The sequence below is a fragment of the Scyliorhinus torazame genome, chromosome 20 (assembly GCF_047496885.1).
Source record: "Scyliorhinus torazame isolate Kashiwa2021f chromosome 20, sScyTor2.1, whole genome shotgun sequence".
Taxonomy (NCBI): domain Eukaryota; kingdom Metazoa; phylum Chordata; class Chondrichthyes; order Carcharhiniformes; family Scyliorhinidae; genus Scyliorhinus; species Scyliorhinus torazame.
Window position 1 is genome coordinate 5,332,238 of NC_092726.1, and position 13,916 is coordinate 5,346,153.

Here is a 13,916-nt window from a genome sequence, read left to right on the forward strand (position 1 = left end):
CGCAGATGACCAGACATTCCATCGATGAAGCCTTACAGAACATTGGTGTTGGCCAACGATTCCTGGACGAGATGATCACTCCCGTCCTGCGTCTGAGCTCCGGCCAGAGCGTGAACATCAACGCCTTTGTGGGTACGTGCAATCAGCCTTCCGTTGTATTGTCCTCGGAATATTGGCGTCGCGGGCGAGACCTCTGTGAGGTGGTCGGCGGCAGAGAGACCGGTCTCTCACCGGCCTTGGAGAGTCCCCCAAATGGCCAGGTTTGTTTGGCTGAGCTTTGCTGCTAGCCCTGTTCGACCCACCAGCTCTCAGTTGGCGGCCTGGTACACGTTGGCCTCCTCTGGCCTTCAGCGGGGAACCAAGGCAACTGCTCTGGCTTTTCCTTCAAGTTAAGGGGCCTGCCCTGCCCACCCAGACTCACCCAACCAGGCCTGTCACCCACCAGGCTTATCGGTCACGTTTCCCAACCACGAGGTCCGTGTCCGGAATCAATGGAATTCCAGCTGCGGGCCAGTGGTTTGGTAGTGTTGTAGTCGAGGGGCCTCCCGTTTCGGCCAGCCTTCCAGCCCCCAAGCTGCAGCCTTCCCAGCTCACGGGAGGGATTCGCCCGGAGGCAGCCGGGACACCAGGACATAAGAAATAGGAACTGGAGTGGACCGCACAGACCCTCGAGCCATCCGTCTGATCGGGGCTGCGCTGAACCGGGCCCTCCACTCAGCCCCCTGACCGATCAAAACTGTGTCCACCTCAATCTCGAGTGTCGGAGCTCCAGAGTCCTCTGCGAGTCCCAAAGCTTCACCGCCCTTTGGGTGAAGAAATCTCCCCTCATCTCGGTCCCTTCTCCTGAGTCTGTCCCAGCTTCCCCAGCCAGGGGAAACAACCTCTCAGGGTCCGCGCCGTCAAGGCCCCGTCACAAGTTGCCATGTTTCACTGAGCTCACCTCTCGTTCTTCTCCTCAAGTCCTCCTGGTACCAACGTGAACAGGTTTCACACCTTTGTCAACAAAACAGATTGTGTGTTTCTGACCGCACTGCATTCCATCTGCCCCCCTCCAGACTAACTGGAGCACGATTCAAGGCCGAAGCCCCGATCTCGGAGGTGCCATTTCTAACTTAAACCAGAAGGCGCAGGAGCAGAAATAGGCCATTCGGGCCACCGAGTCTGTTCCGTCATTCGATGAAATCATGACTAATCCTCAACTCCACTTCCCGCCTTCTCCCCATCCCCCTCGATTCCCTCTCTGATTAAAACTCTCTCTCAGCCTTGAACACACTTAACGACCCGGCCTCGACAGCTCTCTGCGGTAAAGAATTCCACAGATTCACTCCCCTCTGGGAGAAGAGATTCCTCCTCATCTCTGTGTGAAATGGGCGACCCCTCACTCTGAGTCCTGTGGTCCTAGACTCTCCCACAAGGGGAAACAACCTCTCCGCATCGACCCTGACGAACCCCCTGAGAATCCGATACGCCTCAATAAGGTCGCCTCTCATTCTCCGAAACTGCAGCCCACTAAACCTCATAAAAATATCCCTCCACACCCGGGGTCAGCGGAGGGAACCTTCCCTGGGCTGCCTCCAGTGCCGGTGTAACTTGGCGTTTTTCCTGATCGAGCCTCCTTGATCAGGCCCGCTCGCTGGCTTCGCTCCAGGCAAGGAGCTGAGGCTCAGTATGTGCTGGCAAGCCTGGCGCTGTCAGCTGAGTCCGCCTTCGGAACTCCGAGTCAGAGCGTTCATTGCTTCCAATCCCAAGCCAGACACAAGAGCACGAAAGGCGCCACGCTGCTTTGAACAGACCCCGCCTCCTGGGTGGAAGGACAAGTCCTGGGACACGGTGTGAGGAAGAGTCGGAGCGTAGGCCCCCGTGCCCTGGCCAAAATCGACACCAAGAGAAACAGATTATCTGGTCATCGGCACGTTGCTGTTGTGGGATCTTACTGTGCACAAACATTACGACAGAGGCTCGGCATCGAGGCTCTTTCATCGGCAGTCAAAGAACTTTGACACATCCTGTGACTTGAGGGAGCACAAGACTGCAAATCAAATCTTCAACAGCAAAGAGGGGACTGAGTCAGTCATTGTCAGCACGCAGGCCGGAACCACCAACTCCCGACAACAACCCCCCCCCCCATGGACACTCTGTGCCAAACGTCAGATTCATGTCCGCTTCTCTGCAACAGGTATGATCTCGCTGCTCAGGGCTGACTCGGATCTTTGGACAGTCGGAGGTGGCAACAAACTGGTTTGCTCTGGTTTGCTGTATGCGGCCAAAGTTAATGTCGTCAAAGGCACGGTCACGTCGATACACAGCAAGAGGAGGCCTCAACGTAACGGTGAGTCTCAAACGCTGAGGGTCAGTACTGAGGGAGTGCCGCACTGTCAGCGGGTCAGTACTGAGGGAGTGCCGCACTGTCAGAGGGTCAGTACTGAGTGAGTGCCGCACTGTCAGAGGGTCAGTACTGAGGGAGTGCTGCACTGTCAGAGGGTCAGTACTGAGGGAGTGCCGCACTGTCAGAGGGTCAGTACTGAGGGAGTGCCGCACTGTCAGAGGGTCAGCACTGAGGGAGTGCCGCACTGTCAGAGGGTCAGCACTGAGGGAGTGCCGCACTGTCAGAGGGTCAGTACTGAGGGAGTGTCGCACTGTCAGAGGGTCAGTACTGAGGGAGTGCCGCACTGTCAGAGGGTCAGTACTGAGTGAGTGCCGCACTGTCAGAGGGTCAGTACTGAGGGAGTGCCGCACTGTCAGAGGGTCAGTACTGAGGGAGTGCCGCACTGTCAGCGGGTCAGTACTGAGGGAGTGCCGCACTGTCAGAGGGTCAGTACTGAGTGAGTGCCGCACTGTCAGAGGGTCAGTACTGAGGGAGTGCTGCACTGTCAGAGGGTCAGTACTGAGGGAGTGCCGCACTGTCAGAGGGTCAGTACTGAGGGAGTGCCGCACTGTCAGAGGGTCAGCACTGAGGGAGTGCCGCACTGTCAGAGGGTCAGCACTGAGGGAGTGCCGCACTGTCAGAGGGTCAGTACTGAGGGAGTGTCGCACTGTCAGAGGGTCAGTACTGAGGGAGTGCCGCACTGTCAGAGGGTCAGTACTGAGTGAGTGCCGCACTGTCAGAGGGTCAGTACTGAGGGAGTGCCGCACTGTCAGAGGGTCAGCACTGAGGGAGTGCCGCACTGTCAGAGGGTCAGCACTGAGGGAGTGCCGCACTGTCAGAGGGTCAGTACTGAGGGAGTGTCGCACTGTCAGAGGGTCAGTACTGAGGGAGTGCCGCACTGTCAGAGGGTCAGTACTGAGTGAGTGCCGCACTGTCAGAGGGTCAGTACTGAGGGAGTGCCGCACTGTCAGAGGGTCAGTACTGAGGGAGTGCCGCACTGTCAGACGGTCAGTACTGAGGGAGTGCCGCACTGTCAGAGGGTCAGTACTGAGGGAGTGCCGCACTGTCAGAGGGTCAGTGCTGAGGGAGTGCCGCACTGTCAGAGGGTCAGTGCTGAGGGAGTGCCGCACAGTCAGAGGGTCAGTGCTGAGGGAGTGCCGGACTGTCAGAGGGTCAGTACTGAGGGAGTGCTGCACTGTCAGAGGGTCAGTGCTGAGGGAGTGCCGCACTGTCAGAGGGTCAGTTCTGAGGGAGTGCTGCACTGTCAGAGGGTCAGTACTGAGGGAGTGCTGCACTGTCAGAGGGTCAGTGCTGAGGGACTGCCGCACTGTCAGAGGGTCAGTACTGAGGGAGTGCTGCACTGTCAGAGGGTCAGTACTGAGGGAGTGCCGCACTGTCAGAGGGTCAGCACTGAGGGAGTGCCGCACTGTCAGAGGGTCAGCACTGAGGGAGTGCCGCACTGTCAGAGGGTCAGTACTGAGGGAGTGCCGCACTGTCAGAGGGTCAGTACTGAGGGAGCGCCGCACTGTCAGAGGGTCAGTACTGAGGGAGTGCCGCACTGTCAGAGGGTCAGTACTGAGGGAGTGCTGCACAGTCAGAGGGTCAGTCCTGAGAGAGTGCCGCACTGTCAGGGGGTCAGTACCGAGGGAGCGCCGCACTGTCAGAGGGTCAGTACTGAGGGAGTGCCGCACTGTCAGAGGGTCAGTACTGAGGGAGTACTGCACTGTCAGAGGGTCAGTACTGAGGGAGTGCTGCACTGTCAGAGGGTCAGTACTGAAGGAGCGTCGCACTGTCAGATGGTCAGTACTGAGGGAGCGCCGCACTGTCAGAGGGTCAGTACTGAGGGAGCGCCGCACTGTCAGAGGGTCAGTACTGAGGGAGTGCCGCACTGTCAGAGGGTCAGTACTGAAGGAGTGCCGCACTGTCAGAGGGTCAGTACTGAGGGAGTGCCGCACTGTCAGAGGGTCAGTACTGAGGGAGTGCCGCACTGTCAGAGGGTCAGTACTGAGGGAGTGCCGCACTGTCAGAGGGTCAGTACTGAGAGAGTGCCGCACTGTCAGAGGGTCAGTACTGAGGGAGTGCCGCACTGTCAGAGGGTCAGTACTGAGAGAGTGCCGCACTGTCAGAGGGTCAGTACTGAGGGAGTGCCGCACTGTCAGAGGGTCAGTACTGAGGGAGCGCCGCACTGTCAGAGGGTCAGTACTGAGGGAGTGCCGCACTGTCAGAGGGTCAGCACTGAGGGAGTGCCGCACTGTCAGAGGGTCAGTACTGAGGGAGTACTGCACTGTCAGAGGGTCAGTACTGAGGGAGTGCCGCACTGTCAGAGGGTCAGTACTGAGGGAGTGCCGCACTGTCAGAGGGTCAGTACTGAGGGAGTGCCGCACTGTCAGAGGGTCAGTACTGAGGGAGTGCCGCACTGCCAGAGGGTCAGTACTGAGGGAGTGCCGCACTGTCAGAGGGTCAGTACTGAGGGAGTGCCGCACTGTCAGAGGGTCAGTACTGAGGGACTGCCGCACTGTCAGAGGGTCAGTACTGAGGGAGTGCTGCACTGTCAGAGGGTCAGTACTGAGGGAGTGCCGCACTGTCAGAGGGTCAGTACTGAGGGAGTGCCGCACTGTCCGAGGGTCAGTACTGAGGGAGTGCCGCACTGTCAGCGGGTCAGTACTGAGGGAGTGCCGCACTGTCAGCGGGTCAGTACTGAGGGAGTGCCGCACTGTCAGAGGGTCAGTACTGAGGGAGTGCCGCACTGTCAGAGGGTCAGTACTGAGGGAGTGCCGCACTGTCAGAGGGTCAGTACTGAGGGAGTGCCGCACTGTCAGAGGGTCAGTACTGAGGGAGTGCCGCACTGTCAGACGGTCAGTACTGAGGGAGTGCCGCACTGTCAGAGGGTCAGTACTGAGGGAGTGCCGCACTGTCGGACGGTCAGTACTGAGGGAGTGCCGCACTGTCAGAGGGTCAGTACTGAGGGAGTGCTGCACTGTCAGAGGGTCAGTACTGAGGGAGTGCCGCACTGTCAGAGGGTCAGCGCTGAGGGAGTGCTGCACTGTCAGAGGGTCAGCACTGAGGGAGTGCCGCACTGTCAGAGGGTCAGTGCTGAGGGAGTGCCGCACTGTCAGAGGGTCAGCACTGAGGGAGTGCCGCACTGTCAGAGGGCCAGCACTGAGGGAGTGCTGCACTGTCAGAGGGTCAGTATTGAGGGAGTGCCGCACTGTCAGAGGGTCAGTACTGAGGGAGTGCTGCACTGTCAGACGGTCAGTACTGAGGGAGTGCCGCACTGTCAGAGGGTCAGTACTGAGGGAGTGCCGCACTGTCAGAGGGTCAGTACTGAGGGAGTGCTGCACTGTCAGAGGGTCAGCACTGAGGGAGTGCTGCACTGTCAGAGGGTCAGTACTGAGGGAGTGCCGTACTGTCAGAGGGTCAGTACTGAGGGAGTGCCGCACTGTCAGAGGGTCAGTACTGAGGGAGTGCCGCACTGTCAGAGGGTCAGTACTGAGGGAGTGCCGCACTGTCAGAGGGTCAGTACTGAGGGAGTGCCGCACTGTCAGACGGTCAGTACTGAGGGAGTGCTGCACTGTCCGAGGGTCAGTACTGAGGGAGTGCCGCACTGTCAGCGGGTCAGTACTGAGGGAGTGCCGCACTGTCAGAGGGTCAGTACTGAGGGAGTGCTGCACTGTCAGAGGGTCAGTACTGAGGGAGTGCCGCACTGTCAGACGGTCAGTACTGAGGGAGTGCCGCACTGTCAGAGGGTCAGTACTGAGGGAGTGCCGCACTGTCAGACGGTCAGTACTGAGGGAGTGCCGCACTGTCAGAAGGTCAGCACTGAGGGAGTGCCGCACTGTCAGAGGGTCAGTGCTGAGGGAGTGCCGCACTGTCAGAGGGTCAGTGCTGAGGGAATGCCGCACTGTCAGAGGGTCAGTACTGAGGGAGTGCTGCACTGTCAGAGGGTCAGTGCTGAGGGAGTGCCGCACTGTCAGAGGGTCAGTACTGAGGGAGTGCTGCACTGTCAGAGAGTCAGTACTGAGGGAGTGCCGCAATGTCAGAGGGTCAGTACTGAGGGAGTGCTGCACTGTCAGACGGTCAGTACTGAGGGAGTGCCGCACTGTCAGAGGGTCAGTACTGAGGGAGTGCCGCACAGTCAGAGGGTCAGTGCTGAGGGAGTGCCGGACTGTCAGAGGGTCAGTACTGAGGGAGTGCTGCACTGTCAGAGGGTCAATGCTGAGGGAGTGCCGCACTGTCAGAGGGTCAGTTCTGAGGGAGTGCTGCACTGTCAGAGGGTCAGTGCTGAGGGAGTGCCGCACTGTCAGAGGGTCAGTACTGAGGGAGTGCCGCACTGTCAGAGGGTCAGTACTGAGGGAGCGCCGCACTGTCAGAGGGTCAGTACTGAGGGAGTGCCGCACTGTCAGAGGGTCAGTACTGAGGGAGCGCCGCACTGTCAGAGGGTCAGTACTGAGGGAGAGCCGCACTGTCAGAGGGTCAGTACTGAGGGAGTGCTGCACAGTCAGAGGGTCAGTCCTGAGAGAGTGCCGCACTGTCAGGGGGTCAGTACTGAGGGAGCGCCGCACTGTCAGAGGGTCAGTACTGAGGGAGTGCCGCACTGTCAGAGGGTCAGTACTGAGGGAGTACTGCACTGTCAGAGGGTCAGTACTGAGGGAGTGCTGCACTGTCAGAGGGTCAGTACTGAAGGAGCGTCGCACTGTCAGATGGTCAGTACTGAGGGAGCGCCGCACTGTCAGAGGGTCAGTACAGAGGGAGTACTGCACTGTCAGAGGGTCAGTACTGAGGGAGTGCCGCACTGTCAGAGGGTCAGTACTGAGGGAGTGCCGCACTGTCAGAGGGTCGGTACTGAGGGAGTGCCGCACTGTCAGAGGGTCAGTACTGAGGGAGTGCCGCACTGTCAGAGGGTCAGTACTGAGGGAGTGCCGCACTGTCAGAGGGACAGTACTGAGGGAGTGCCGCACTGTCAGAGTGTCAGTACTGAGGGAGTGCCGCACTGTCAGAGGGTCAGTACTGAGGGAGTGCTGCACTGTCAGAGGGTCAGTACTGAGGGAGTGCCGCACTGTCAGAGGGTCAGTACTGAGGGAGTGCCGCACTGTCCGAGGGTCAGTACTGAGGGAGTGCCGCACTGTCAGCGGGTCAGTACTGAGGGAGTGCCGCACTGTCAGAGGGTCAGTACTGAGGGAGTGCCGCACTGTCAGAGGGTCAGTACTGAGGGAGTGCCGCACTGTCAGACGGTCAGTACTGAGGGAGTGCCGCACTGTCAGAGGGTCAGTACTGAGGGAGTGCCGCACTGTCAGAGGGTCAGTACTGAGGGAGTGCCGAACTGTCAGAGGGTCAGTACTGAGGGAGTGCCGCACTGTCAGAGGGTCAGTACTGAGGGAGTGCCGCACTGTCAGAGGGTCAGTACTGAGGGAGTGCCGCACTGTCAAAGGGTCAGTACTGAGGGAGCGCCGCACTGTCAGAGGGTCAGTACTGAGGGAGTGCCGCACTGTCAGAGGGTCAGTACTGAGGGAGTGCCGCACTGTCAGAGTGTCAGTACTGAGGGAGTGCCGCACTGTCAGAGGGTCAGTACTGAGGGAGTGCTGCACTGTCAGAGGGTCAGTACTGAGGGAGTGCCGCACTGTCAGAGGGTCAGTACTGAGGGAGTGCCGCACTGTCCGAGGGTCAGTACTGAGGGAGTGCCGCACTGTCAGCGGGTCAGTACTGAGGGAGTGCCGCACTGTCAGAGGGTCAGTACTGAGGGAGTGCCGCACTGTCAGAGGGTCAGTATTGAGGGAGTGCCGCACTGTCAGACGGTCAGTACTGAGGGAGTGCCGCACTGTCAGAGGTCAGTACTGAGGGAGTGCCGCACTGTCAGAGGGTCAGTACTGAGGGAGTGCCGCACTGTCAGAGGGTCAGTACTGAGGGAGTGCCGCACTGTCAGAGGATCAGCACTGAGGGAGTGCCGCACTGTCAGAGGGTCAGTATTGAGGGAGTGCCGCACTGTCAGAGGGTCAGTACTGAGGGAGTGCTGCACTGTCAGACGGTCAGTACTGAGGGAGTGCCGCACTGTCAGAGGGTCAGTACTGAGGGAGTGCCGCACTGTCAGAGGGTCAGTACTGAGGGAGTGCCGCACTGTCAGACGGTCAGTACTGAGGGATTGCCGCACTGTCAGAGGGTCAGTACTGAGGGAGTGCCGCACTGTCAGAGGGTCAGCACTGAGGGAGTGCCGCACTGTCAGAGGATCAGTACTGAGGGAGTGCCGCACTGTCAGAGGGTCAGTACTGAGGGAGTGCCGCACTGTCAGAGGGTCAGTACTGAGGGAGTGCCGCACTGTCAGAGGGTCAGTACTGAGGGAGTGCCGCACTGTCAGAGGGTCAGTACTGAGGGAGTGCCGCACTGTCAGAGGGTCAGTACTGAGGGAGTGCCGCACTGTCAGAGGGTCAGTACTGAGGGAGTGCTGCACTGTCAGAGGGTCAGTACTGAGGGAGTGCCGCACTGTCAGAGGGTCAGCACTGAGGGAGTGCTGCACTGTCAGACGGTCAGTACTGAGGGAGTGCCGCACTGTCAGAGGGTCAGTACTGAGGGAGTGCCGCACTGTCAGACGGTCAGTACTGAGGGAGTGCCGCACTGTCAGAGGGTCAGTACTGAGGGAGTACCGCACTGTCAGAGGGTCAGCACTGAGGGAGTGCTGCACTGTCAGAGGATCAGTACTGAGGGAGTGCCGCACTGTCAGAGGGTCAGTACTGAGGGAGTGCCGCATTGTCAGAGGGTCAGTACTGAGGGAGTGCCGCACTGTCAGAGGGTCAGTACTGAGGGAGTGCCGCACTGTCAGAGGGTCAGTACTGAGGGAGTGCCGCACTGTCAGAGGGTCAGTACTGAGGGAGTGCCGCACTGTCAGAGGGTCAGTACTGAGGGAGTGCTGCACTGTCAGAGGGTCAGTACTGAGGGAGTGCCGCACTGTCAGAGGGTCAGTACTGAGGGAGCACTGCACTGTCAGAGGGTCAGTACTGAGGGAGTGCCGCACTGTCAAAGGGTCAGTACTGAGGGAGTGCCGCACTGTCAGAGGGTCAGTACTGAGGGAGTGCTGCACTGTCAGAGGGTCAGCACTGAGGGAGTGCTGCACTGTCAGAGGGTCAGTACTGAGGGATTGCCGTACTGTCAGAGGGTCAGTACTGAGGGAGTGCCGCACTGTCAGAGGGTCAGTACTGAGGGAGTGCCGCACTGTCAGAGGGTCAGTACTGAGGGAGTGCCGCACTGTCAGAGGGTCAGTACTGAGGGAGTGCCGCACTGTCAGACGGTCAGTACTGAGGGAGTGCTGCACTGTCCGAGGGTCAGTACTGAGGGAGTGCCGCACTGTCAGCGGGTCAGTACTGAGGGAGTGCCGCACTGTCAGAGGGTCAGTACTGAGGGAGTGCCGCACTGTCAGAGGGTCAGTACTGAGGGAGTGCCGCACTGTCAGACGGTCAGTACTGAGGGAGTGCCGCACTGTCAGAGGGTCAGTACTGAGGGAGTGCCGCACTGTCAGACGGTCAGTACTGAGGGAGTGCCGCACTGTCAGAAGGTCAGCACTGAGGGAGTGCTGCACTGTCAGAGGGTCAGTGCTGAGGGAGTGCCGCACTGTCAGAGGGTCAGTGCTGAGGGAGTGCCGCACTGTCAGAGGGTCAGTACTGAGGGAGTGCTGCACTGTCAGAGGGTCAGTGCTGAGGGAGTGCCGCACTGTCAGAGGGTCAGTACTGAGGGAGTGCTGCACTGTCAGAGGGTCAGTACTGAGGGAGTGCCGCAATGTCAGAGGGTCAGTACTGAGGGAGTGCTGCACTGTCAGACGGTCAGTACTGAGGGGGTGCCGCACTGTCAGAGGGTGAGTACTGAGGGAGTGCCGCACTGTCAGAGGGTCAGTACTGAGGGAGTGCCGCACTGTCAGACGGTCAGCACTGAGGGAGTGCCGCACTGTCAGAGGATCAGTACTGAGGGAGTGCCGCACTGTCAGAGGGTCAGTACTGAGGGAGTGCCGCACTGTCAGAGGGTCAGTACTGAGGGAGTGCCGCACTGTCAGAGGGTCAGTACTGAGGGAGCACTGCACTGTCAGAGGGTCAGTACTGAGGGAGTGCAGCACTGTCAGAGGGTCAGTACTGAGGGAGTGCCGGACTGTCAGAGGGTCTGTACTGAGGGAGTGCTGCACTGTCAGAGGGTCAGCACTGAGGGAGTGCTGCACTGTCAGAGGGTCAGTACTGAGGGAGTGCCGCACTGTCAGAGGGTCAGTACTGAGGGAGTGCCGCACTGTCAGAGGGTCAGTACTGAGGGAGTGCTGTACTGTCAGAGGGTCAGTACTGAGGGAGTGCCGCACTGTCAGAGGGTCAGTACTGAGGGAGTGCCGCACTGTCAGAGGGTCAGTACTGAGGGAGTGCCGCACTGTCAGAGGGTCAGTACTGAGGGAGTGCCGCACTGTCAGACGGTCAGTACTGAGGGAGTGCCGCACTGTCAGAGGGTCAGTACTGAGGGAGTGCCGCACTGTCAGAGGGTCAGTACTGAGGGAGTGCCGCACTGTCAGAGGGTCAGTACTGAGGGAGTGCCGCACTGTCAGAGGGTCAGTACTGAGGGAGTGCCGCACTGTCAGACGGTCAGTACTGAGGGAGTGCCGCACTGTCAGAGGGTCAGTACTGAGGGAGTACCGCACTGTCAGAGGGTCAGCACTGAGGGAGTGCTGCACTGTCAGAGGATCAGTACTGAGGGAGTGCCGCACTGTCAGAGGGTCAGTACTGAGGGAGTGCTGCACTGTCAGAGGATCAGTACTGAGGGAGTGCCGCACTGTCAGAGGGTCAGTACTGAGGGAGTGCCGCATTGTCAGAGGGTCAGTACTGAGGGAGTGCCGCACTGTCAGAGGGTCAGTACTGAGGGAGTGCCGCACTGTCAGAGGGTCAGTACTGAGGGAGTGCCGCACTGTCAGAGGGTCAGTACTGAGGGAGTGCCGCACTGTCAGAGGATCAGTACTGAGGAAGCGCTGCACTGTCAGAGGGTCAGTACTGAGGGAGTGCCGCACTGTCAAAGGGTCAGTACTGAGGGAGCGCCGCACTGTCAGAGGGTCAGTACTGAGGGAGTGCCGCACTGTCAGAGGGTCAGTACTGAGGGAGTGCCGCACTGTCAGAGGGTCAGTACTGAGGGAGTGCCGCACTGTCAGAGGATCAGCACTGAGGGAGTGCCGCACTGTCAGAGGGTCAGTATTGAGGGAGTGCCGCACTGTCAGAGGGTCAGTACTGAGGGAGTGCTGCACTGTCAGACGGTCAGTACTGAGGGAGTGCCGCACTGTCAGAGGGTCAGTACTGAGGGAGTGCCGCACTGTCAGAGGGTCAGTACTGAGGGAGTGCCGCACTGTCAGACGGTCAGTACTGAGGGAGTGCCGCACTGTCAGAGGGTCAGTACTGAGGGAGTGCCGCACTGTCAGAGGGTCAGCACTGAGGGAGTGCCGCACTGTCAGAGGATCAGTACTGAGGGAGTGCCGCACTGTCAGAGGGTCAGTACTGAGGGAGTGCCGCACTGTCAGAGGGTCAGTACTGAGGGAGTGCCGCACTGTCAGAGGGTCAGTACTGAGGGAGTGCCGCACTGTCAGAGGGTCAGTACTGAGGGAGTGCCGCACTGTCAGAGGGTCAGTACTGAGGGAGTGCCGCACTGTCAGAGGGTCAGTACTGAGGGAGTGCTGCACTGTCAGAGGGTCAGTACTGAGGGAGTGCCGCACTGTCAGAGGGTCAGCACTGAGGGAGTGCTGCACTGTCAGACGGTCAGTACTGAGGGAGTGCCGCACTGTCAGAGGGTCAGTACTGAGGGAGTGCCGCACTGTCAGACGGTCAGTACTGAGGGAGTGCCGCACTGTCAGAGGGTCAGTACTGAGGGAGTACCGCACTGTCAGAGGGTCAGCACTGAGGGAGTGCTGCACTGTCAGAGGATCAGGACTGAGGGAGTGCCGCACTGTCAGAGGGTCAGTACTGAGGGAGTGCCGCATTGTCAGAGGGTCAGTACTGAGGGAGTGCCGCACTGTCAGAGGGTCAGTACTGAGGGAGTGCCGCACTGTCAGAGGGTCAGTACTGAGGGAGTGCCGCACTGTCAGAGGGTCAGTACTGAGGGAGTGCCGCACTGTCAGAGGGTCAGTACTGAGGGAGTGCTGCACTGTCAGAGGGTCAGTACTGAGGGAGTGCCGCACTGTCAGAGGGTCAGTACTGAGGGAGCACTGCACTGTCAGAGGGTCAGTACTGAGGGAGTGCCGCACTGTCAAAGGGTCAGTACTGAGGGAGTGCTGCACTGTCAGAGGGTCAGTACTGAGGGAGTGCCGCACTGTCAGAGGGTCAGTACTGAGGGAGTGCTGCACTGTCAGAGGGTCAGCACTGAGGGAGTGCTGCACTGTCAGAGGGTCAGTACTGAGGGATTGCCGTACTGTCAGAGGGTCAGTACTGAGGGAGTGCCGCACTGTCAGAGGGTCAGTACTGAGGGAGTGCCGCACTGTCAGAGGGTCAGTACTGAGGGAGTGCCGCACTGTCAGAGGGTCAGTACTGAGGGAGTGCCGCACTGTCAGACGGTCAGTACTGAGGGAGTGCTGCACTGTCCGAGGGTCAGTACTGAGGGAGTGCCGCACTGTCAGCGGGTCAGTACTGAGGGAGTGCCGCACTGTCAGAGGGTCAGTACTGAGGGAGTGCCGCACTGTCAGAGGGTCAGTACTGAGGGAGTGCCGCACTGTCAGACGGTCAGTACTGAGGGAGTGCCGCACTGTCAGAGGGTCAGTACTGAGGGAGTGCCGCACTGTCAGACGGTCAGTACTGAGGGAGTGCCGCACTGTCAGAAGGTCAGCACTGAGGGAGTGCTGCACTGTCAGAGGGTCAGTGCTGAGGGAGTGCCGCACTGTCAGAGGGTCAGTGCTGAGGGAGTGCCGCACTGTCAGAGGGTCAGTACTGAGGGAGTGCTGCACTGTCAGAGGGTCAGTGCTGAGGGAGTGCCGCACTGTCAGAGGGTCAGTACTGAGGGAGTGCTGCACTGTCAGAGGGTCAGTACTGAGGGAGTGCCGCAATGTCAGAGGGTCAGTACTGAGGGAGTGCTGCACTGTCAGACGGTCAGTACTGAGGGGGTGCCGCACTGTCAGAGGGTGAGTACTGAGGGAGTGCCGCACTGTCAGAGGGTCAGTACTGAGGGAGTGCCGCACTGTCAGACGGTCAGCACTGAGGGAGTGCCGCACTGTCAGAGGATCAGTACTGAGGGAGTGCCGCACTGTCAGAGGGTCAGTACTGAGGGAGTGCCGCACTGTCAGAGGGTCAGTACTGAGGGAGTGCCGCACTGTCAGAGGGTCAGTACTGAGGGAGCACTGCACTGTCAGAGGGTCAGTACTGAGGGAGTGCAGCACTGTCAGAGGGTCAGTACTGAGGGAGTGCCGCACTGTCAGAGGGTCTGTACTGAGGGAGTGCTGCACTGTCAGAGGGTCAGCACTGAGGGAGTGCTGCACTGTCAGAGGGTCAGTACTGAGGGAGTGCCGCACTGTCAGAGGGTCAGTACTGAGGGAGTGCCGCACTGTCAGAGGGTCAGTACTGAGGGAGTG

At 59.6% G+C, this 13,916-nt stretch overlaps 1 protein-coding gene across 1 annotated transcript in view; it reads left to right on the forward strand.

Annotated features, from left to right (window-relative positions):
- Window positions 1-5: 5 nt before the first annotated feature.
- Window positions 6-13,916, forward strand: part of LOC140396827 (prenylcysteine oxidase 1-like) — a 123,560-nt gene continuing 109,649 nt past the window's right edge. The window contains exons 1-2 of the mRNA XM_072485581.1: window positions 6-132; window positions 2,177-2,329. Of these exons, the coding sequence (XP_072341682.1) occupies window positions 6-132; window positions 2,177-2,329 (280 nt within the window). The remainder of the gene's footprint in view (window positions 133-2,176; window positions 2,330-13,916) is intronic.